This window comes from Rosa rugosa, chromosome 7 (genome assembly GCF_958449725.1).
Source record: "Rosa rugosa chromosome 7, drRosRugo1.1, whole genome shotgun sequence".
NCBI classification, from domain to species: domain Eukaryota; kingdom Viridiplantae; phylum Streptophyta; class Magnoliopsida; order Rosales; family Rosaceae; genus Rosa; species Rosa rugosa.
The window spans coordinates 1,641,213-1,666,907 of NC_084826.1; the positions used below are offsets into that span (position 1 = coordinate 1,641,213).

The window sequence follows — 25,695 nt, forward strand, 5'->3', positions numbered from 1 at the left end:
TGAACATAACTTGTTCTTGAATAAACTGTAATTATCGAGGAATAACATTACTTGTATAGAGATTCATGATATTTGATTACAAAATTAGGTGACAGCTTTTGTCACAAGCATCAGATACATGGTATGATTATGAGGTAACAGTACAAAATTGTTCAATATTTGCACCAAACATTGGTTTGAAGCTCACTTGCGAGCCAATAGTTCACAGGTGATGATATCATTCATTGATGCTGAAGACTTCCCAGCACCTAAGACAGGAACTAGGTTGAAGATGGGGTCCTTGCCAATCTTGATATTCCGATTCATCTCAGCAAATTCACTAAATGCATTGGTCAACATGAAAGACAGTGCATCCAGAGTCACTTGAAGACTAGTTGGAAAGTAGAACCTCAAATACTACACACGGAGAAGATGGCGAGTAAGAAAAACATTATTGCAAACATGTAAAGAGAATTAAGATAATAGAAGCAGAAGCACTAGAGTTGAGACATATTGAGGTAAAATCTTCAAAACAAAACACTGAACAAAATCCAAGATGGAACTTAACCAATTAACAAGTGTGTTAGTCACGAGACGTACCATAGTGTCTTCCCAACCAAAATCGTTCTCCATGATAATCTTATCAAGAAGATATAAGCAAAATCTTAATACTCTATCCATCTGCCTTCCTATGACAGAATTTTGATGATCCCCTTTGTCCTTGTCACAGATCATGGCAGCAAGTGCGCTACTCACAGACAAAACAACTGCACATAACTTTTCAGGAACAATGCACTTTTGAATGCAGGAATCATGCCAATTTGCATGTTGAAAACCCCAGTAACCAGTGGATCTTGAGTGAGATTGGTCTTTCACATCCCTAATTGTTGCTTCAATATCTTCTGCAACAAATAGAACAGGCTTAACTTCTACAAGCGCCCTGCAATGTCAAAAACAGAAGGCACACCTGATTATATTCATAGTTCATCCAATTTCAGTGCATTCAGGTGTAATGATAAAGATACAGAACATAGGCAAAGAAACAATACTATATCAACTTAACTTTACCGAGATGTATACTTGTATGCAAATCAAGGACTACCAGACAGATTCACTTCAATCTATGTTGGAAACTTTAGGCTTTACATTAGATCCATAAGGTCCTAAATTTAAGTGGACCTTAGAAGTTTGCGAGTTATAAATCTGTAACTATATTATTTGTTCCTATACATTAATTTATATTACACTAATACCAGAAACAATAAAGCATTAAGTTGAACTTTTCCATTTTTTTCAAAAACTATAGTTATGTTTCAGATAGATCACTATACTAAAGCAAGGAACATATAAAATTATCCTAAACTTATGTTTCAGATACATCAAGTATACTAAAGCAATTTATGACTAGCATAATGAGAGTTGACAGGTGATCATCATGAACTAAAACTATACCAAATAAGGAACATATATACTACTCCCGAGTGCAAACATGAAAAAAGAGAAGGCCAACTCAGACATATAGTCAATTACCCTTTTGGCAGATCCGGGAGAAGGACATATAAGAAAATGGGTTCCAATGCTTCAGAATTGCTTCCTTTATCCGAATTGAAGTCCCTCGTTTGTTTAAGGAAAGCTTTATGCTTGTCATGAAGATTTAATCTATCCAACAGCGGAATTTTAGTTGAACAGTAGTTGACAAACATAATAGTGGAATTAGATATTGAGCAGTTAAAGCTTTTTGCCACTGCTTCACTATTGTCCAGTGCTTTTGCTAGCTCATCCATGACACCTCCATCACATAAAGTCATTGTGGGAGGGTTGAGCCCTAATTGTCCAGCCATGTGAAGTATCTCCTTATGCAAAGTTGCCTGCAAACAAATCAATTGGAACTTTAAATCACCACATTAATTAATGGAACTTTGTACCATCAAAAATGCCAAAAACACTGTTTTGCAGGAACAAATGAAAAAAGAGTGGCTAAGGTGCCAAAAGTCAGCAAGGCAAGCCTGACATACAAGCAATATATAATTCTGTATTTGCTGAAAAGATATGCTTTACCTGGCTATAAGGTCCAATACAACTGGGTGCCCAACAAGATATACTTTGTACATGCAGAACTCTTTTGGTGTGGTCATTAGCAACTAGAACTTCCATGTATGCATTACCTAAACCCACTTGCAACAAAGGTAGTTCAACTGTACTGCGAGATGGAACACCAAACGGGCACTTCTCCTGGGTTATATATCTCACATATGTATCATTTGCTGAAGAAAACCCACCCATATCAGCAATATAAAGATGAATGTAGAGCACATATTCCCAACCAAAACCATATTCCACGAGTAGCGATTCAATTTTCTTCAGAACAGCCTCCAGGTCTTCTTGCAAACCTGTAATTCAACACTAAATGTAATCATTATGTCTGAAGGGCAAAGAATGCAATAACCTAAGTTGGATGAAGAAATTCACTTGCAGAGGATGCAACTGCAGATATAATACCTGCAGAAGTTGTACAAGAATCTTGCAACCAGCAACAAATAGAAAATGTATCGTCCTTTTGTGTTCTTGAAATGTGAAGTTTATGTTCAGGAAGTTTAACTAAGACATCCACTGCAGCATCAGCCTGGCAAATGGCATCACATGCTTGTGTGTCTCCTTGCACTTCAAATAGAGAACCCACCTTCTCTTCACAGATCTCATGAGCATTGTCATTGCTCTCCAAAGAATGGGACTCTGCCTTACTTTGCAAATGAAAAGCCACCGGATGAAGCACCCCAACTGGAGCTATGGAATCAGAAGAGTGCATTACTACTCGAGACTCATCAAGCATGATTCGAGCATTCTGGAGATTTGCATTTTTGTGTAAAAGGCAAAAGTATCAATAGTCAAAATACAAAGATACAATGACCAAAACAAATTCCAATTTGTAATTTTAATTATAGGATGAGGGATGAGATAAACTTACAACAAAGAGAGGGCAATCCAGTGTTAACGTTTCATATTCCCCTCCTTCACCACATACATTAATACCATATAACCTGCCAAGGAATTTAATATCAAGAAACTGATTTTTGGATTATGCTCAAACTACTAACAAGGAAGGTGATAAAGGAATTTGACTCTATAGGAGGAGAGAGTGATGGATTATTTCTACTGAAGTTTCAATGACATTTCCACATGATTTCAATATCAACGTATAACTATACATCATCCACCCACATAAACAAAATAGATGACGTACTCTTTCAACTTATGCAGATACGGCTGCAACACTGACATTTCTTTGCCCAAGTGCTTTGAGGGGTCCAAACCCATGGCAGCAACCTATGACAGTGAGATAATATTAACCTCCAATCCGTAAAACCATCCAAATAAACATGTATGTCATTTCATTCAATGTAAGACAATGGCATATGGTCAGAGATGATTTGACTGATTTTAACTCTCACATGGTCCACTCTAGTGGAAAGCTAAAACTGGCCACTGTAATGCATGGATTAATTCTATCAAGAGATATTATATTGACAGCATTAAGGTGACAATTAGTTTATTTTGTACTAAAAGTCTAATTTTCTCCATTTATTCATAGAGAAGATGAAAGGCATGCAAAACCAGGTAAGGCACGAAACAAAAAATTCAAAGCTTCAAGTTGAAGGATGCACTATGGGAAGTTAAATAGAATATTTTACCTTCACTGTAATCGCCACAATCCCACTAGTTATCTGGATGGCAGAAAGGTTATGAAGTTAAAACACGCATATGATTAATTGAATATATTTATATTGCTGATTTGCTAAAACAAATTACCATTTCTTGAAGGAGCAAAGACTGATCTTGTTTCCACAAGTATGCTAGAGAAACAAGACCTAACCTTGAACAGACACTTTCCACCCGCAGCCTTTGGTAGTCTGATGCAATAGCACCAGAAGATACAGCAGTGACAGAAGGAATCTGTCGTTTCACTTCATTTAACAAAATAAACATATCTTCGACTTCATCGCCAGGAGTCATTCTATAGCTAAGCTTCTGATGCCTATACAATATACATAAGCCATTGGAAAATTAAAATATGTTTTACATGAAAAAGTCATCAAGTGGATAAACCAAATATAGAAATTTTTTTGCAGGAAAGAATCAGTGACCAAGAAGAATAGAAATTTCAACTTCGCCAACATAAGATATACCAAAATACCCTTCTCAGAAGGCTTGCCTTGTGGATCCTTGTATTCGCCTTCTGAACAATGGCACTCCCATGCATTCTGCATAGCTGATAACTATCTGGTGCCCAACCTGAGAGAAGTGATCTATAGCTCAACAAGTAGTAGATAAATTAATGACATTACATGAACACCATCACCAGCTTTACTTTTACTAGAGACTGCTAAATCTGAATTACTTGTGAAAAAGTAACATTGAATGCATGCATCTTTCTCTAATAAAGAGTTATCTGAAATCTCCATTGACATATAAAGAATATAAAATTTTAAACTGCACTAAATTATTGATTATTCTCATTAATTGAAGAAACCTGAGAAACTTGGCTATTCACACAAGTGCAATGCATATATAACCAACTCCAGAGTAAGGAAAATGCATGCTTCCCTTCTGTTGAAACAATGGTAGTTTCTCATTTCTCTTAATCTCCTAGTTTTGTGTATGATCTGTTGATGACTATTAAGTTTTAACATACGGACGTACAGAACTTAACTCTTTGTTTTTGAAAGAAGAAACATTCAAATAAGGTGAATTATAGACAAGTGGAAGGAGGCTTACAGTTTGATACATGTAACTATCAAGCTCGTCCACCGAATCATCAGCTGGCATCAAATTTGCCACAGCAACAATCTGGGTAATAGCACACATGTCAATCTTCAAGCATTGATAAATTAAATTACAAAGACTTCCCTTTTCATCTTCTGCAGAAAAAAAAAATGAAGGAAAAAACACAGAAAGTATAGACGGGTACTATTATTAATGTTTCTCTTGGATAAGTATTATCACAGCACCAAACAAAAATGTTTACTAGTCAATACTCAAGCCTGGCAAGTTTCAGCTTCCTACCAACCCATCAAAAGAGTTTTGCTTTGTTGCCAACCCAAGGCAACTGGATGAAAATGATGAATGCAGAAAGAGTTTAACAACATTTGGCTGACATGACAGCCGATTTTGCATGTCAAGCACACCATGCTGCCAATGGCTAATCCAAATCTAAAAATAAAACTCTCACCTAAGCTGCCACATTAGTTTGCAAAGTAGAACACATTTTGACCACTAGTATTACTTATTTCCATCCAATTCTAGCTCAAACAGCTTGGCTAATCCATGTCTTCCAATTACTTTCACTTAAGCAATAATCCCCCAACAAAATTGAACCCAAGACACAACACCCAGTTACCAAAACCCCAAAAAGGAACAAACTTTATGCTCCTTCCTCCAACTCTCCTAGATTTCCCAGGAACCAAATAGACTTCACAGAATTACAGAAACTCCCAGCCAAAAAAAAAAACACACATCCCCATTCATCAAATTCAATGCCATCAATCCCATCATCAAACTTAGCTCAAGTTGAGTTGGGTTTCTTCACATTTCACTCAAAACCCAGATAGCCACAAGAGAAAAACAGTACAACAGAATCCAAAAGTTTCAATCTTTATTTGGTTTTTGAGCCATTTTCAACTGAACCAAAACAAAGATAAAGGAAGGGGGTGAAGTACCTGGTGGCCGTATTGAAGGCACTTCATCATGGCATAGCAGCTGTCCTTGCCGCCGCTTACTAAAGCCACCACCTTCATCTCCACAGCAACAGCGCAGAACCTAAAGCTTAGAGCTTTTCTGGGGTTTTGGGATGGCTAGGGTTTTAGGGTCTGTGCATTTACTTAGTTTGTTTACCTTTCCAAGCTTCCACGGGGTTTACTCTCTACTGATTTGGACTTTGGAGAGACTCCTACTGTTTACATTTTTATTTGTGTGATTATCAAGCATTTTGTATTTACAGACTCAAATAATAATCTGTCACAATATATTATTTATTGATTAAATCTAAATAAAAAGAGAGTAGATTTTGGATCTTAACTAGTAATAACTACACTAAAATATTCTATGAATTTAGATTAAGAAAATTTCAGGATATATAAGGCGAAGTATTATCCTGAGACATCATTTTGGGAGGCTATTGCACATGTTTCCCCCTCCTATTCCTGGCGGAGTATTTTTTCTACTCGCGAGTTGCTGCAGGAATGTTGTTGCTGGCAGGTTGGTGACGGAAAAGACATTCGAATTTTTACTGATAATTGGTTGCTGGGGTCACGTACTGGGCGCCCTACACCTTCAGTGTTAGCTCAAAACGCAGTCAGTAAGGTTAGTGACTTACTTTCGAACACAGGAGTTTGGGATGTACCTCGTCTTCAGAGCCTGTTCCTGCCTCAGGAAGTGGAGCTGATTACTTCCATACCTCTGAGTAGACGAGTGGTTGCGGATAGGCTGGTCTGGAAGCTGACAAAGGATGGGCGGTATTCCGTGAAATCTGCGTACAGGTTCTCTTTCTCTTCTTCTGCTACCCATAATCCTATGCTCTCTTCTTTGGGAAGTGTTTTCTGGAAGAAATTATGGAAGGTTAATGTTCCAAATAAGGCGAAAATTCATATGTGGAGAGTTTGTTTGGACGTATTGCCTTCACTTGCCAAACTTGAATCACGAAGGGTACAACTGGATTCGACCTTGTGTGCATTGTGTGAAGTGGAGCAAGAGTCTACGCTACATTTGTGCCGCGAGTGTAGCTTTACTCGATCGGTGCTTCAGTCTAGTGCTGTTTTGAAACAGGTGTGTTATGGACCTCAAGTTCAGAATAGCAGTTTGTATCTCTGGTTGACCTCGTGTGCTCAAGAATTGTCTGTGCTTGACTTTGGAACTCTGATATTTCTTCTATATGGTGTTTGGAAGGAGCGCAATGAGAGAATCTGGAGTCAGAAAAAGGGAACGAGCTGTGCTGTGATCCTAAGTTCTATATCCCGATTGCAAGAATTTAGGTTTCATAATTTGAAAGAAACAAACAGCGTGAGTCGACGGTATAAGGTAGTGCGCTGGTCTGCTCCCCCATTGGGTGTACTGAAAATTAATGTGGACGGATCGTTCAATCATGTTACTCGTCAGGGTGGCGCCGGTTTTGTTATACGTAATGAGACTGGAGCAATGTTAGCAGGAGGAGCTTGTCCTGTGTATGGTTTGCTTTCTCCAGAACATGGGGAACTGTTGGCTTGCAAGAAGGCTGTGGAGTTTGCAATAGACCATTCTTTCCTACCGTTTATTCTGGAGACGGATGCACTGAATGTTCAGCGTCAATTGATGGCTGCTACTGCTCCTAATACTTAGGTGTTAGGAAGATTGTATGATGACTTAGTTTCACAGTTGGAAGCCTCATCGGTGTTGAGGGTGGCTTATATTGGGAGAAAGGGCAACTCTGTCGCTCATCAACTAGCAACTCATGCTTGCTCTCTATCCCAAGATTGTTTTTATTTTTCTGTTCCTTCGTTCCTCTCAGCTGCAGTTGCAGCTGAAGTTTGTAATTTGTAATTGATTTATGTTCAATAAAGGGCTGACATCTTCCTCTCAAAAAAGAAAATTCCAAATCAGATTGTTTTGAATTTACTTTTGTATCAAATGAGAGGTCAATCCGGCCATGTATAGAAGTTAATTATTTTCACTTAATGGGGGAGGTAAGAAGAGTATATATATATTTTTTTTCTCTTTTTCTCTCCTTGTCCTAATTTGTCTTTTATATGAGTTGACAAAGTTTAATAACAATTGAAAAAAGATGGAGATCCAAATATCAAACCAAAATCTAAGGAGAAAGAGAGCTTAAATCTTCAAACTAAATGCGAATCACAAATTGTTGGATGCAATCGGTCTAGTAGTTTTGATTTGTAAAATTCCCATGAGTTTAAGAAGTTCGGAGGATAGATGGATTTGGCATGCAGTCGCCCACGATCCGCATACGAGGGCATAACTACAAGGCGCATGAAATCAATACAAACAGAGACTGAGAACGACGTGGGAGGTTGTTAGATTATATACGGCTTCATATAAAACGACTGACCAAACTCAGAAAGAAGAGAAGAGCAAAATCAGTCTCAAAAAGAGGAAAAAACTAACATCAAAATCGGCTCAGTTTTGCCAAATTACGTAAAGGTGAGCCTACCTAATTGTGATTTTGTAATTTGGGGTTAAGTTTCCATTAATTTGGTTTTCGATTTTTTTTTTTTTTGGGTTTTCTTTCAATTTTTCTTTTGGTTTGCTTGAGGTATGTTTGGGTCTCTCTTACACTTCTGTAAAAATGAAACCACTAAACAAGTAATAACTTACAAACTTTAGTAAAAATACATAACCAGAAATAGAAAAGTAAATAAGGGCTGGGGTGTTCCTGACAACTATTCAACTGGTGGTTTCCCACTGTGACCACAATTTCTTGTGTTGCATATCCAAGCCACAAAACTTCCTACTTAAAAAGGTTCGCTCAATGTGCTGATTCCCTTCTATAAAGTTGGTAATGCTCTCAATAGTAAGTGTTTGTTGGATTGCCAATGAATTTAAAATTTCTACAAATCAGGATAACATGAACAATTAGGCCGGGGCTACGTTTTTGTACAAGTTCCATGTGAAATCAGAGAAAACTAAACATATGGAACTTAACTTACTCAACGAAACCTCCATCAACAACAGCAGGAGCATCCTGATTACCATACCAGCCCCAACATTCCTACAAATCAAAGTATCATGACAAATTAGGTCTACATTTTTGTACAAGTTCGATGTAGAAAATCAGAGAAATCTAAAACGTGGAATTAAACTTACTCGTTGACGCCTCCATTAGTCATTGGGATTAGTGATGGCGATGTGATTCTTCTATGCCGGCAGCCGGAATGGATGGTGAAGGTAATTCTGCCAATGGAAATAATTCAAGTCAATGTCAACCTGCTCTCCACTGTTGCCGAGTTGAAAAAGACCCTTATTCTCAGTCAATCCGCATCAGAAAATTAGCTATCTGCGCTCCATGACTTCTATTTGACTTGTAACGAACAAATTTTGGATGATTTGAGATCGGTGGAGTCACGGATGGTGGAGGGGGAGTATCTTCACATCAGCACATGAACATGTTAAGTCAATAGAGCCTTAGATTGCCAATGGAGAAGTTGGAGAAATTAGTTAGGAAGACAGTATTAAAAGACTAGTTGTAATCATCTTTTGTACTCCCTCTAAAAATTGTACTGAGGAGAAGTCAGTACAATTACTATTGAGAAATATCGTATCAGTTAACTATTGAGAATTATCTTTAGTTTAGGAGAAGTGAGTACAATTACTATTGAGAAATATCGCATCAATTAACTTTGTTCCTTCTTCGTCTTCTTCCTTGGTTGTTCAGCTTAGGTTTTCATCATTTTTACCATGATTTGAATTTCTAGCATGGTATCAGAGCCATAGTGGCCTGACCAATGCTCTATACCTTTCTTCCGCTGCAATTCTCTTTCAATTGTTACTTCAATTAATCAAAAACCCCAATTCTTAAAGATCAAAACCCTAGAAAAATCAAGATTTGTACAATTACTTGTCAAAGAAGATCAAGGTTTGACCTGTGTTCATAGTTGTTCTTCATCAATCTTTGAGTTCGTAGCAAGTTCGTCTTCGATTCGGGTTCATCTCGCAGCAATTGTTCTTCAAGATAAGCTTGAATCACATAGTGGTCACAAGCTTCGTTGCTACAAGTCTTCGAGATTTAGAAATCCATTCAAGAAAGTAGATCTATTTTTCATCAAAATCTACATGGCAATTACCACTAATCAAGCAATTCATCTAAGGGGCATGGTGCCATGGTCTATTGAAATTGGTGGAAGGATTTCATCCATGTCCTCCAAACTATGGCAGAAGTTAGATCTTTGTTGCTATTTGCTGAATGTGAAATAGAACTCAAGCACAAGTCATCACCCTTGACACAACTCACTGCTGGATGGGACGGGATCCAAAACCTCATCGAAGCTCAAAGAAATAGGAACGGTTCTCTCACTGAGGGTGAATGTGGTCCCAACATTCCTACAAATCAAAGTATCATGACAAATTAGGGCTACATTTTTGTTCAAGTACGATGTAAAAAAAATCAGAGAAACCTAAAACGTGGAATTAAACTTACTCGTTGACGCCTCCATTAGTCCCATCCAAAACCTCATTGAATCTCAGAGAAATAGGAACGGTTTTCTCACTGAGGGTGAATGTGGCCCCAACATTCCTACAAATCAAAGTATCATGACGAATTAGGGCTACATTTTTGTACAAGTTCGATGTAAAAAAATCAGAGAAATCTAAACACATGGAATTAGACTTACTCGTTGACGCCTTCATTAGTCCCATCCAAAACCTCATTGAAGCTTAGAGAAATAGGAACGGTTCTCTCACTAAGGGTGAATGTGGCCCCAACATTCCTACAAATCAAAGTATCATGATGAATTAGGGCTACATTTTTGTACAAATTTGACGTAAAAAATCAAAGAAACCTAAAATGTGGAATTAAACTTACTCGTTGACGCCTCCATTAGTCTAATCCAAAACCTCATCGAAACTCAGAGAAATAGGAACGATTCTCTCGCTGAGGGTGAATGTGGCCCCTTCTTTCAACTCGAGATCTTGAAGAGCTTCATGGTTTTGATGAACAAAATTGAGGGAAAACTCTTCGGAAGGATCGAGATTCAACGCCTGTTGAATCCCACTCCTCAGATCTTCCACGGTGTTGGTGTATGACTCGATCACGAAAAGTTTGCACTCTTCTTCTCCTTCCTTTCGAATCAGCATAATCTCCATTGCAAAAAGCCCTAACTCTCTGTCTCTCTCTCTCTCTCTCTGTATGAATGAATGAGGTGAATCGCTCATTGGAGCTGTGTATTCATGGCAACTCCTTTTAAGTCCCCAAATTCTGACACGCGCCACATTATACTTTTTTTATTTTTTTTATTTCACACTTAGTTTGAACACTTGTATAAAAGCTATGTGAATTCACTACACATAAACTTTAATCAATGGCTATATATGCTACAATAATATATACTTGTCGAAGATCAATAGTAATTAAGAGTAGTTATCGAAACAATAGCTATTAAGAGATATACACCGACACATTTTGCTCTCACTTATGGGTACTTTCTCATTGAAATGAATTCTGCAGTATATGCTTTTTTGATTTGCATCTGTCACATTTTGCTCTCACTTGTGAGATATACTGCAGTATATGCTTTTTTGATTTGCATCTGTCAGCAGCTGGCTGTCATCAATGTTCCCCAGATAGATATGCATGCTTGAATCATGCAAAGCAATTCTGTTCGTGTGCTTGGAGCACTAAGTTTTTCCTCTTTCGCCATGACATCGATGAATTAAACATCCTTCTCGAAGCACTGGAAGGAAAGTTGAGTGCAGTATACAGATGGGCTAGACTAGATCTTGGATTGGCCTTGAGTTCTTATATTGGCAAAGACAACATAAAAGTTGGTAAATTATCGTATGCCTCCAAGAGTACTATACTTGAAGAAGTGAGCTCACAACCACAAAGCAATTGCTTTAAGAGAAAATTAGAAAAAAAATCCACCAGGGAAAGAAATCTCTAAAGATGGTCCTGGAAGGTCAACTGGGAGAGAAGAATCATTTCTTAGCACTGCCAACTCTCTGCAGGTTTGCCAGTTGTCTCAAGAAGACACATCATATGCTTTGAACTCGGTTGAAAGGGAATCTGGGATGAAGATGACTTCAATTCACTAGACACAAACTTTAATCAATGGCTATATATGCTATAATAAGATATACTTGTCTCTCTCTCTAGAAACCCTAGCGACTATTCTGTCACTCTAGTCGCCGTCACTGTGCTAGCGCCTGTCCGGCTACACCCCGGTAATGGCGACGGCCTCTGGCCTAGCCAACGCACGTTGGGTGCGGCCGGACGGGTAATTGAGGCTGTGCTTCAGGCTTGGAGGAGGAGATCCAAGGAGGTCCTATTCTCTCTCTCTCTCTCGGTGAAAGGAGTAGTTGAGCCGTGGCTGCGGTTTGGGATCGGAGTGGACTCGGGGCTTTGCCGGGGAGTAGTGGCGTCTGGTGACGGTCGGAATTCGGCGGGTTATTTCGATGGAATGGATCAGATGTTTGCTCCACTGGTTGTCGGCGGTGATCGGACTGCTGGTTTGGTTATGGTGTGGGATTGGGATGGTGTTCGGTGGCGTTTTTCTCGCCGGTGGGTCAAGCGGCAACGACGTCCTTTTCTGTCCGGCATCAGTGGTGGAGACGGGGTAGAGGAGCGGCGAGGCTGGTCTAGGCCGGGAAGGGTTGGGGACGGCCACCTTTTGGGTTTGATTTTCGGGGCTTTGGCACTGGCTGTGGGCCTATTATGGGCTGAAGTTTGGGTTGGGGTTTTTGAGCCCTACCTTTTATCTAGTTTTTCTTTAGTTTTGTTTCAAATAATTCCCTATTGTTGGGGACTGTCTAGGCACTTTTGTGCATCTAGTTTCTAGCATTTAATCTTGGTCTTGTCCACTTAATTCTCAGGGTTTCTAGTTGTACACCAATTGAGGTCTCTAGGCGACTAACTTCACTGGGTGATAGTTAGGTTGGGAAGACCGGATCTTTCTACCGCCTCCGGCGTAGTACCAAAGGGGGATCCCGCTTTATCCAGGTATCTGATTGTACACTGAGTAGGTCTATTTTCTATGTACCACTGTGGGTACTACCACTATTTTCTTGTCTGTCTATTTGGCAGCAGAAGGGTATGTAATGACCTATTCTGGCTTTTATGGAATATATTTTTTTGCCCTCGGGCACTTCAAAAAAAAAAAGAAGATATACTTGTCCAAGATCAATAGTGATTAAGAGATAGCTATAGAAACAATAGGTATTAAGTGATATACACCGACACATTTTGGAAGCAAAACTTTGACCAGGCAAACTACATATATAATGAAAGAGAGCAAAAGTTTCACATATATTACCAAATCTATTAATAGGAACTCCAGTTGTCTAGATAATTGACGAGCATTGACAATTCATATCGGTGATTATGGCATGGGTAGTTTGTGATGGTAACATGAAGTTGACCGACAATGACTGACCCTTAAGAGCACGACAGCAACTGTCACAAGAGCACAGCCAACCTTTCAATATGAGGTCTTTGTGTCCTTCTCTATTTCTATTTAAATGGACGTGCTTACCGCATATTTCTAGGGGAGATATAGATATAGAGATATATATACATGAAAGTTCTTAATGGACTTCATCTTTTTGAATTGAGTAGCTCTCGACATGGAGCGCATTTTCGATTAGATTGAAAAGCTCACTTTTTGATGGAATTTTAGTTCATCAATTGACCTACACACAAAGATGCTTAGGCGCTTTAATGAAGATAAAGCCAAGCCTAGTAGCACGAGCTCCCATAATTGTTCTAAGTCTTGATCCCGAAAAGACCCATTTCATCCCAAAAAAGATGGCGAAGATGTGCTAGAGGCCGAAGTGCTCTATCTAAGGAAATAGCCGTGTTATATAATGCACAATATCAGATATCTCATTCATGATGAACTTGTTAGCTAGATATAACTCTGAGATGGTGAAGATGTGCTAGAGGTCGAAGTGCTCTATCTAAGGAAATAGCCGCGTTATTATACTCAGCACAATGCACAATATCAGATATCTCATTCATGATGAACTTGTTAGCTAGATATAACTTTGTGCCAACGCATCGCAATTGGACTAGCGTAAAGAGCATGTTTCAATATCTAAAAGGTACGATAAATATGCGAATACTTTAACCCTACATAGAGAATAGACATTGATTGTTATGTGATGGAATCAGACTCCACATATAGAAGTACCGCAGGATGGAAGTCTCCCATTGACGATAGAACCGTCGACAGGTGTGTCACCATTGCGACCTCCCTCCATCAAAGAGGGGATCTAAAAGATGAACGATTCCGGTTACTGAATGTATTGTGTGTGGTTGTTGAAGTGAGGATGAGTGTATTTTTAAGGTAAGGTTAACCGTAGGGAAGAAATCCTGAATAAATTAATGGAACGTTGGAAATTAAATAGGGGGGATTAACCCTTAAAACTCCTTGTTCTTGTTGTAGAGAATAAGAGTTATTTGTAAGAATATAGAGATGTATTTCATTGATTGTGAAGACCTTTGTATATAAATGATTACAATCACAATATTCTTGGAGTACAAGCAAAGAATGAATCTTATTCATAAATAGGATATCTACGGGAATATACTAACCATATTACAATTAGGCTAAGTAACCTTATTTGGACTCTAGGCACATAAATAACAGTACATTTCTTATATTTTGATGTTTTTATTTATTAGGTTGAGAACAAGGGTAAGAGGAGAAGGAAAAGTAGGGTTGAATACACTGGCAGATCCACATAGAGGCCAGCTTAGGCAGTTGCCTAGACTGGATTTTTGAATTTACACAGGTTTGGTATAGGAAAGGTATGTAAAAATGGCAGAAATAGGGCAAAATCAGGTGAATTAGAGAAGAAAATGGCAGAAATAGGGCAAAACCATGGCAAAATCAGGTAAACTCTTCACAATTTCCTCCAAAATCTTCACAATTACCTCCCAAATCTATAGCTTCCCTCTAATTTTCCTCCCTTCCCCTTTTCCTTCAACCTGCCATTGTCTTGCCTTACCTGAAATTTTTTTCTGGATCCGCCACTGGTTGAATACAAGATGGTGGACAGGGTCAGTGCATTGCCCGATGACATTCTTGTTAGTTTAGTGTCCCGCTTGCCGCTAAAGGAAGCAGTAGCTACCAGTGTCCTTTCTAGGCGATGGCAGAATGTAGGACTGTCTACTATGACCCTTAGGTTTGATGCTGTTGACTTCTCAATTTACAATAATTTATTCCCCTACTTTCGCCAACCAAAAGAATTTAAAGAGCAGGAGAGCTGGAAATACATCGATTGGGTGAATCGGGTGGTGCAACAGCATAGAGGGAAACATATAGAAGAATTCAGGATTAGCTTCTGTTTAGATAGTCGCTTTTCAAGTTCCATTAATGAATGGATTCAATTTGCAATGGAAAACAGTGTTGAAAGGCTTGAGTTGGATTTTTATCCAGAAGTTTTTGCTGGATATGAAGATTATACATTTCCCCACAAACTTTTGGGCCTCTGCATTCCAATTCTGGGCTCTTGTGGATACAATATAGGCTTTAAGTCCCTCAAAGTTCTTCAGATCCGACATGTTGGTGTGACTGGAGAAGTTCTCGAGTATTTCCTGTCCAACTGTCCAGTACTCGAGAGATTATCAGTGACTTCCACAAAAGATTTGGTTAATTTAAGAGTTGTTGGTTGGTCGATTGCATTGAAGTATTTGGTGATAGAAAATTGTTATATCCTGGAAAGCATTGAAATCAGAGACGTAAACATCGTTTCATTTACTTATTGTGGATTTAATTCGAGAAACCTGCTTATCAGTAATGTACCATTGCTTTCTGAGGTAACCGTTTCGAAGCGGTGTTGTCCAAAGGATTATATAAGGGTTGTCTTGACCCAACTTTCCTGCTGTCTTTCCAACATAGAGATTCTGAAGCTGCATATCCAGCTGGGAGCGGTTAGTATATGTTGTTATAATGTGCCAGTTTTCTTTTATCCTCTTTGGGTTACGTAGTTTCTTACTCTGTTTGTTTGGTTTTCAGGGCCACAATGAGAATCCTGTATTGCCTCTATTAGCAAATCTGAAGCATTTGGAATTACTAGTTGCAGCAAATTATTATAAGGCACTTCATCATTTAAATAGCTTCCTGAAGGCATCTCCTTACTTGCAGAGACTCTCATTGACGGTATGTATGATACTTGGTAGATTACACAGTAAAACTTGGTAGTTGTAATTTTATGCTCATACTTGCCGGATTTGAAGAAACAAAAAATTTATAAACAGAAAACAGAAGTTAAATTTTCTGTGGAATTGATAAACTATGCTGATAGAATTAATGTATGTCCTTATGCAGTTGCAGCTGTATTCGGAGAGAGCATGCATGGGAATTGGAGAAATTGAGAAAGCAGCTGATTGCCCCCATAATCACCTCAAGGTAGTAGAAATAGTTGGCTATCGAGCTCATAAATCTGGTGTTGAACTTGTCATGCACTTAATAAAGAATGGTCTTGGACTGGAGAAAATTGTGATTGATCCTGTACGGACAGGGAGATACCCTCATGGAGCTGATAAGCCACATACAGAACTCGATGAAGAAGTGAAGGCAAGAGATCACGCTAAGCAATACCTTGAACCAAAAATCCCTTCAACTGTAGAATTTGTGTGCCTGTAGTATGTCCATGTGGTCTAGAATTGGCTTTGTATATATGTATGATGAATAATCAGACATGCATGTCGCGTACTTGAATGAGTTGAGTTGTTTCGGCGAAGAAAATTTATTGCTAATCTTGTTCTGCCCTTCTGTTTTTATTCATTATACCACCTGTTGTTTTTACACCACATGATCCGAGCCCTTTTAGCATGAAATTGTTATACACCTCTTTGTTCCATCTGTATGGCAGTTTACTGGTAAAATGGTAAAAGGAATTGGTTTCCTATCACAATTAGGAAACCTCCTAATCAGAGGAAACTTCGCAGACCTATACTTCGTTTTGCGGCATCTCTGTTTCATTCTCCCCTTTTGAACTTCTAAACCCACGGCCAGCCTTTCAATTTGCGGTTTTTGCGTCCTTTTCTGTTTTTATTTGAAACCTTTGTTGGACATTGCATAAATTTATGTCCCACGTATATATAAAAGTCTGGGATTTTGTTAGCTAAGCTAGACTAACCTCACTAAGTAGTTTTGAGCATTGAAAGTGAACAATGTTTATATTTTCCTGGTAATGGCTTAGTGAAGCCGTGCGAATGTATGATCGATTATTCATTTTTCTCATAAAAAAAAATAAAGAGAATGAAATGTAAAATCGTTATGTTGTACATATTATGCCATAATGTATTGTTTTCCACCAAATTTCTCTTTAGATATATGTAATAACCCAAGATTATACATATCTATATACTTGTGTCTATTTATTAATAATAATAATATTATTATTTTTTCTTTATCTTTGTATTTTCATTTTACACTTAGTTTGAACACTTGTATAAAAGCTATGTGAATTCACTACACTCAAACTTTAATCAATGGCTGTATATCTTATATAAGATATACGTTTTTTTTTTTTTTTTTTTGAATCAAACCCAAACCCATAGGGCGGGTGTCAATATATTTCTTATCGAAGATGAATAGTGATTAAGAGATAGTTATAGAAACAATAGGTATTAAGTGATATACACCGACACATTTTGGAAGCAAAACTATGACCAGGCAAACTACATATATATAATGAAAGAGAGCAAAATTTTCACATATATTACCAAATCTATTAATAGGAACTCCAGTTGTCTAGATAAGCATCCACAATTCATATCGGTGCTTATGGCATGGGTAGTTTGTGCTGGTAACATGAAGTTGACCGAAAATGACTGACCCTTAAGAGCACGACAGCAAGTGTCACAAGAGCACAGCCAACCTTTCAATTTGAGGTCTTTGTGTCCTTCTCTGTTTCTATTTAAATGGACGTGCTTATCGCATATCTCTAGGGGAGATCTAGATATAGAGATATACACGAAGGTTCTTAATGGACTTCAACTTTTCGAATTGATCTAGTAGCTCTCAACCATGCAGCGCATTTTCAATTAGATTGAAAAACTCACTTTCTGATGGAATTTTAGTTCATCAATCGGCCTACAAACAAAGATGCTTAGGCGCTTTAATGAAGATAAAGCCAAGCCTAGTAGCACTCCCATAATTGTTTGAAGTCTTGATCCCGAAAAAGACCCATTTCGTCCCAAAGAAGATGGCGAAGATGTGCTAGAGGCCAAAGTGCTCTATCTAAGTGAAATAGCCGTATTATTATACTTAACACAATGCACAATATCATATATCTCATTCATGATGAACTTGTAAGCTAGATATAGCTCTGTGCCAACGCCTCACCATTGGACTAGCGTAAAGAATGTGTTTCAATATCTAAAAGGTACGATAAATATGGAAATACTTTATCCCGACAAAGAGAGAATAGATATTGATTGTTATGTGATGGAATCAGACTCCATATATAGAAGTACCGCGGGACGGAAGTCCCCCACTGTCGGTAGAACCGTCGGCAGGTGTGTCACCGTCGCCACCTCCCTCCATCGAAGAGGGGATCTAAAAGATGAACGATTCCGGTCACAATTCAGTGTGGTTGTTGAAGTGAGGATGAGTGTATTTTGTAAGGTAAGGTTAACCGTAGGGAAGAAATCCTAAATAAATTAATGGAGCATTGGAAATTAAATAATTAAATAGGGGGGGGGGGGGGGGATTAGCCCTTCAAACTCCTTCTTGTTGTAGAGAATAAGAGTTTGGAAATAATATAGAGATGTATTTCATTGATAATAGGGATCTCTGTATAAGGATTATTATAATTCTTGGAGTCCAAGCAAAGAATGAATCCTATTCATAAATAGGATATCTACAAGAATATACTAACCATATTACAATTAGGCTAAGTAACCTTGTTTGGACTCTAGGCACATAAATACTAGATTTCCTGCAAAAGCTTCTTATATTTTGATGTTTTTATTTATTAGGTTGAGAACAAGGGTAAGAGGAGAAGGAAAACTAGGGTTTAGAAATACAAGATGGTGGACAGGGTCAGTGCATCGCCCGATGACATTCTTGTTAGTTTAGTGTCCCGCTTGCCGCTAAAGGAAGCAGTAGCTACCAGTGTCCTTTCTAGGCGATGGCAGAATGTGGGACTGTCTACTATGACCCTTAGGTTTGATGCTGTTGACTTCTCAATTGACAATAATAAACGCCACTACTTTAACCAACCAAAAGAATTTAAAGAGCAGGAGAGCTGGAAATACATCAATTGGGTGAATCATGTGGTCCAACAGCATAGAGGGAAACATATAGAAGAATTCAGGATTAGCTTCTGTTTAGATAGTCGCTTTTCAAGTTCCATTAATGAATGGATTCAATTTGCAATGGAAAACAGTGTTGAAAGGCTTGAATTGGATTTTTATCCAGAAGTTTTTGCTAAACATGAAGATCATACATTTCCCCACAAACTTTTGGGGCTCTGCATTCCAAATCTGGGCTCTTGTGCATACAATATCGGTTTCAAGTCCCTCAAAGTACTTCAGCTCCGACATGTTGGTGTGACTGGAGAAGTTCTCGAGTATTTCCTGTCCAACTGTCCAATACTCGAGAGCTTATCAGTGGCTTCCACAAAACATTTGGTTAATTTAAGAGTTGTTGGTTCGTCAATTGCGTTGAAGTATTTGGTGGTACGAGATTGTGATAACCTGGAAAGCATTGAAATCAGAGACGTAAACATCGTTTCATTTATTTATTGTGGATATCGTTCAACAAACCTGCTTATCAGTAACGTACCATTGCTTTCTAGGGTAACCGTTTCTAAGGAGTGTTGGCAAAAGGATTTTATAAGGGTTTTATTTACCCAAATTTCCTGCTGTCTTTCTAACTTAGAGATTCTGAAGCTGCATATCCAGGGAGCGGTTAGTAAATGTTGTTATAATGTGCCAGTTTTCTTTTATCCTCTTTGAGTTACGTAGTTTCTTACTCTTGTTTGTTTGGCTTTCAGGCCCACAATGAGAATCCCGTATTGCCTCTATTAGCAAATCTGAAGCATTTGGAATTACTAGTTGTAGCAAATTATTATGAGGCACTTCATCATATAAATAGCTTCCTGAAGGCATCTCCTTACTTGCAGAGACTCGTATTAAAGGTATGTATGATACTTGGTAGATTACGCAGTAAAACTTGGTAGTTGTAATTTTCTGTGGTATCGATAATTAAACTGTGCTAATAGAACTGATGTATGTCCTCGTGCAGTTGCAGCTGTATCAGGAGAGTCCAGCATGCATGGGAATTGGAGAAATTGAGAAAGCAGCTGATTGCCCCCATAATCACCTCAAGGAAGTAGAAATAGTTGGCTATCGAGCTCAATATGGTGTTGAACATGTCATGCACTTGATAAAGAATGCTCCTGCACTGGAGAAAATTGTCATTGAGCCTGCAAGGACATGGAGATATCCTCATGGAGTTGATAAGCCAGATACGGTACTCAATAAAGAAGTCGAAGCAAGAGATCATGCTAAGCAATACCTTGAACCAAAAATCCCTTTAACTGTAGAATTTGCGTGCCTGTAGTATGCCATGTGATCTAGAATTGGCTCTGTATGTATGATGAATAATCAGTTATGTCATGTACTTGAATGAGATGAGTTGTTTCGGCGAAGAAAATTTATTGCTAATCTTGTTCTGCCCTTCTGTTTTTATTCATTATACCACCTGTTGTTTTTACACCACATGATCCGAGCCCTTTTAGCATGAAATTGTTATACACCTCTTTGTCCCATCTGTATGGCATTTTACTGGTAAAATGGTAAAAGGAAGTGGTTTCCTATTTGGTTTCCTATCACAAATAGGAAACCTCCTAATCAGAGGAAACTTGGCAGACCTATACTTCGTTTTGCGGCATCTCTGTTTCATTCTCCCCTTTTGAACTTTTAAACCCACGGCCAGCCTTTCAATTTGAGGTTTCTGCGTCCTTCTCTGTTTTTATTTGAAACCTTTGTTGGAAATTGCATATATTTATGTCCCACGTATATATAAAAGTCTGGGATTTTGTTAGCTAAGTTAGACTAACCTCACTATGTAGTTTTGAGCATTGAAAGTGAACAATGTTTATATTTTCCTGGTAATGGCTTAGTGAAGCCGTGCAAATGTATGTAAAATCGTTATGTTGTACGTATTATGCCATAATATATTGTTTTCCACCAAATTTATTTTTAGATATATGTAATAACCCAAGATTATATATATCCATATACTTGTGTCTATTTATTATTATTATTATTATTATTATTATTATTATTATTATTATTATTATTATTATTCTTTATCTTCATATTTTTATTTTACACTTAGTTTGAACACTTGTATAAAAGCTATGTGAATTCACTACACCCAAACTTTAATCAATGGCTACATATGCTATAATAAGATATATTTATCGAAGATCAATAGTAATTAAGAGATAGTTGTCGAAACAATAGCTATTAATAGATATACACCGACACATTTTGGGAAGCAAAACTTTGACCAGGCAAACTACATAAAAAAAGAGAGCAAAATTTTCATATATGTTACCAAATATCTATTTATAGGAACTCCAGTCTAGATAATTGATGAGCATCGACAATTCATAATTTCATATTGGTGCTTATGGCTTGGGTAGTTTGTGCTAGTAGATATGAGTTGTCGTTGCTCGTCAATTGTCAAGTTACAAAGAGAGACTTCAAGTTTTGAAGTTCCTCTTCCACTCTCTCTCGACCGATCGAAAAAGATGATTTTTCTGTACCATAAAACATGACGTTGACCAACAATGACTGACCCTTAAGAGCACGACATGCAGCAAGAAGTCACTAATATAACAAATGTCACATTCTCATTTCGGTAATGGCACAACTATAAAAGAAAGGATGCAACCTAAAACCTATAAAATAAAGTAGAAGATTCTCAACCCGTAATCCAGATGCTAACATGGAGCTGAAAACTCAGATTTCTGACTCCATTGCATATTTACTCGGACGGTCGAACCATATCCCTACAAGAAAGACCATAATTAGCAAAAGGTGCATGATGGGTCATAAGTTCTATATGGCTTGAGGCACTGAGCATGAGCAATAAGCTCCACAACGGAAGCAAAAACTAAGCTGGACAATCCACAACCGGCATCGGAGACGGGACCACCACGGCCACTTTGACGGCAACATCGCCATCACTTTGAAGAAGAAAAGCATCTTGAGAAGGAAGAGTATCGAGAGCTGGTCTCAGGGTTTACAAGTTCAAAAGAAAAAAAGATGCCGCAGAACCGAGTATAGGTCTGGCAAATCTCTTTTCTGATTAGGAGACCAATTCCTGTTACCATTTACCAGTAAACTGCCATACAGATGGGACAAAGACGTGTGCAACAATTTTATTGCTAAAAGGACTCAGATCATGTGGTGTAAAAACAGCAAGTGGTAAAATGAATAAAAACACCAGTGCAGAACAAGATGAGCAATGAATTTTCTTCGCCAAAACAACTCATCTTATTTAAGGACATGACATGTCTGATTATTCATCATACATACAAAGCCAATTCTAGACCACATGGACAAACTACAGGCACACAAATTCTACAGTTGAAGGGATTTTTGCTTCAAGGTATTGCTTAGCATGGTCTCTAGCCTTGACTTCTTTATCGAGGTCTGTATCTGGCCTATCAACTCCATGAGGATATTGCCATGTCCGTACAGGATCAATCACAATTTTCTCCAGTGCAAGGGCATTCTTTATTAAGTGCATGACATGTTCAACACCAGATGTATGAGCTCGATAGCCAACTATTTCTACTACCTTGAGGTGATTATGGGGGCAATCAGCTGCTTTCTCAATTTCTCCAAGTTCCATGCATGCTGGACCCCCCAGATACAGCTGCAACTGCACGAGGACATACATCAATTCTGTTAGCATATTTTATCAATACCACAGAAAATCTAACTTCTGTTTTCTGTTTTTGATTTTGTCAGCAACGATGAGCATAAAATTACAACATGCAAGTTTTACCGCGTAATCTACCAAGTACCATACATACCTTCAATACGAGTCTCTGCAAGTAAGGAGATGCCTTCAGGAAGTTATTTAAATGATGAAGTGCCCTATAATAATTTGCTGCAACTAGTAATTCCAAATGCTTCAGATTGGCTAATAGAGGCAATGCAGGATGCTCATTGTAGGCCTGAAAGCCAAACAAACAAAAAGTAAGAAACTACGTAACCCAAAGAGGATAAATGAAAATTGACACATAATATCCACATATACTAACCGCTCCCTGGATATGCAGCTTCAGAATCACTATGTTGGAAAGACAGCAGGAAAGTTGGGTGAAGACAACCCTTACAAAATCCTTTTGACAATACTCCTTAGAAACGGTTACCTCAGAAAGCAATGGTACGTTACTGATAAGCAGGTTTGTTGAATGATATCCACAGTAAATAAATGAAACGATGTTTACGTCTCTGATTTCAATGCTTTCCAGGTTATCACAATCTCGTATCACCAAATACTTCAACGCAATTGACGAGCCAACAACTCTTAAATTAACCAAATGTTCTGTGGAATCCACTGATAACCTCTCGAGTAATGGGCAGTTGGCCAGGAAATACTCGAGAATTTCTCCAGTCACACCAACATGTCGGATCTGAAGAACTTTGAGGGACTTGAAACCCAAAAGTTTGTGGGGAAATGTATAATCTTCAAATCTAATAAAAACTTGTGGATAAAAATCCAATTCAAGCATTTCAACACTGTTTTGCATTGCAAATTGAATCCATTCATTAATGGAACTTGAAAAGCGACTATCTAAGCAGAAGCTAATCCTGAATTCTTCTATATGTTCGCCTCTGTGCTGTTGCACCACATGATTCACCCAACTGATGTATTTCCAGCTCTCCTGCTCTTTAAATTCTTTTGGTTGGCGAAAGTAGTGGCGTAAATGATTGTCAATTGAGAAGTCAACAGCATCAAACCTAAGGGTCATAGTAGACAGTCCCACGTTCTGCCATCGCCTACAAAGGACACTGGTAGCTACTGCTTCCTTTAGCGGCAAGCGGGACACTAAACTAACAAGAATGTCATCGGGCAATGCACTGACCCTGTCCACCATCTTGTATTCAACCTAATAAATATTGTCAAACTCCAACAAATTACTTGTCTGGAAGCAGAGTTGTATGCATGCAATTTCAATCTGGGCAATAAGAAAGATGAAGACTTTGTCTGGAAACAGAGTTGTATGCATGCAGTTTCAATCTGGGTAATCAGAAAGATGCAAACTTTAGACCATTAAAGGATCTGGAAACTAAAATTTTGTTAGTTTTAGATAAAAATCTCAATCTGGAAATAAAAACGTATTCAAATTCTGGTGTAAGAGTCTTTACTTCGTTCTCCACAGAGTGAAAGGATGCTCTTCTCTTCTTCATTGATTATATCTGGGTTTGGGTTTGGGTTTCCCTGTTACACTTGTCTGAGCTAGTTCTCTAGCTGCTCGCTTTCGTCTCGTCGATTTGGGAAAACAGAGAGGTTTGTCTTTATTTATAGCCAATTTTTCTTTTAATTATTATTATTTTTTGATTGGGATTTCTTTTTATTATTGAAAATCAGAAAAAAAAAATTTAAAGAATTAAATTCCTAATTGTAATATAAAATCAACACTTTTTCCAATTCCTAATTGGACTGAAATTTTTTTTAGGGTCCTTGACCCAAAACACCAAAATAAGCAAAAGTTACTCCACTTACCCCAGCAACAGATTTTTGTTCCCAGATACACAATTTAAGCTCAAATGACCATTTTGCCCTCAAACCAATTAAAAAATTACCCACTGCCATTCTGTCTCCTCTCTCTCTCTCTCTCTCTCTCTCTCTCTCTTCCCCCGCCCTCCCCGGCCTGCAAAGCCCCGACGCCAACTCCACCTACTACCAGAGTCGGGCCGCCCACCATGGCGTCGTCACCAACTCTCTCTCTCTCTCTCACCGCCGTCGACCTCGACTGCAGTCGCCGTCAACAACTGCATCTCCGATTCTCTCACCGACCTCGACTGCTCAGTTGCCGTCGTCGTCGACCTGAACAACTCAGCCTCCAAGTCCGATTTCTCTCCCTCTCTCACACCGCCGTCGACCTCGACTGCAGTCGCCGTCAACAACTGCATCTTCGATTCTCTCACCGACCTCCACTGCTCAGTTGTTGGCGCCGTCGACCTCAACAACTAGGCCTCCAAGTCCGATTACGACCTCGACTGCTCAGCCAGCGAGGAGAAAGCCATCGGATTATCTTTGACTTGGATTGATGAGGACCACATCCACAGCAAACACATGGCCGGCTCCGTTGAGGTTCCATTGAGAAGAAGAAGATGTGGGTGCCCAAAGCTTTTTCTGGGTGCCCAAATCAACTTTTTTTTTTTTTTGGGGTAAAACGGAGGCAGAAGGAAGGAAAGAAAAAAAAGAAGAAGTTTTATCGGGGGCAATAGAAGTCTATTGGGGCAATACACGTCTATTAAAGGTCTATTGGGGGGCAATAGACGTCTATTGGGGGGCAATAGATATTTTCAATTGATATCATCTCCTCGTTTTTTTTCTTTAATCAACATTTTATTAGTTTAAATTTAAGGAAATTAGTTCCGATTCCAGCGACCGAAATTGCTATTGGAGGGCAATAGACGTCTATTGGGGGACAATACATGGCTGATAGACGTCTATTGAGGGGCAATACATGGCTGATAGTCATCTATTGGGGGGCAATACAGGGCTGATAGTCGTCTATTGGGGGGCAATAGACGTCTACTGGGGGGCAATACATGGTTGATAGTCGTCTATTGGGGGGCAATACATGGCTGATAGTCGTCTATTGGGGGGCAATACATGGCTGATAGTCGTCTATTGGGGGCCAATAGACGTCTATTGAGGGGCAATAGACGTCTATTGCCCCTCTATTAGGGGGCAATAGATGTCTATTGGGGGCAAAAAAACTTTCCGGTGAGATTTTCAGCAAATT

At 38.6% G+C, this 25,695-nt stretch overlaps 4 protein-coding genes across 6 annotated transcripts; 2 read left to right on the top strand and 2 right to left on the bottom strand.

Annotated features, from left to right (window-relative positions):
- Positions 1-5,911, bottom strand: LOC133723451 (diphthine--ammonia ligase). Of its 3 annotated transcripts, none has more exons than XM_062150275.1 (12): positions 5,694-5,911; positions 4,753-4,824; positions 4,190-4,269; positions 3,787-4,012; positions 3,669-3,701; positions 3,221-3,303; positions 2,945-3,017; positions 2,479-2,821; positions 2,038-2,369; positions 1,510-1,847; positions 580-919; positions 1-396 (listed from the first exon to the last, which is right to left on the bottom strand). In XM_062150275.1, the coding sequence occupies exons 1-12, from the start codon at positions 5,769-5,771 to the stop codon at positions 184-186; spliced, it is 2,211 nt and encodes a 736-aa protein (XP_062006259.1). In that variant the 5' UTR covers positions 5,772-5,911; the 3' UTR covers positions 1-183. The 3 variants fall into 3 exon arrangements, with proteins under 3 accessions (XP_062006259.1, XP_062006260.1, XP_062006261.1); XM_062150276.1 differs by having other exon boundaries at positions 4,164-4,269; positions 5,694-5,761; XM_062150277.1 differs by lacking the exon at positions 5,694-5,911 and having other exon boundaries at positions 4,172-4,269; positions 4,753-4,771.
- An 8,635-nt stretch (positions 5,912-14,546) lies between these two features.
- LOC133719875 (F-box/FBD/LRR-repeat protein At5g22700-like) lies at positions 14,547-16,410 on the top strand. The gene is made up of 3 exons (XM_062146075.1): positions 14,547-15,607; positions 15,693-15,836; positions 16,005-16,410. The coding sequence occupies exons 1-3, from the start codon at positions 14,723-14,725 to the stop codon at positions 16,320-16,322; spliced, it is 1,347 nt and encodes a 448-aa protein (XP_062002059.1). The 5' UTR covers positions 14,547-14,722; the 3' UTR covers positions 16,323-16,410.
- Positions 16,411-18,715: 2,305 nt separating this feature from the next.
- LOC133720870 (F-box/LRR-repeat protein At3g03360-like) lies at positions 18,716-20,252 on the top strand. Its single transcript, XM_062147348.1, has 3 exons — positions 18,716-19,408; positions 19,684-19,827; positions 19,935-20,252. Exons 1-3 carry the CDS (start codon positions 18,716-18,718, stop codon positions 20,250-20,252), a joined length of 1,155 nt encoding a protein of 384 aa, XP_062003332.1.
- Positions 20,253-22,071: 1,819 nt separating this feature from the next.
- Positions 22,072-23,821, bottom strand: LOC133723704 (putative F-box/FBD/LRR-repeat protein At5g22670). Its single transcript, XM_062150585.1, has 3 exons — positions 22,975-23,821; positions 22,744-22,887; positions 22,072-22,589 (listed from the first exon to the last, which is right to left on the bottom strand). Exons 1-3 carry the CDS (start codon positions 23,812-23,814, stop codon positions 22,269-22,271), a joined length of 1,305 nt encoding a protein of 434 aa, XP_062006569.1. The 5' UTR covers positions 23,815-23,821; the 3' UTR covers positions 22,072-22,268.
- Between the last annotated feature and the right edge of the window lie 1,874 nt (positions 23,822-25,695).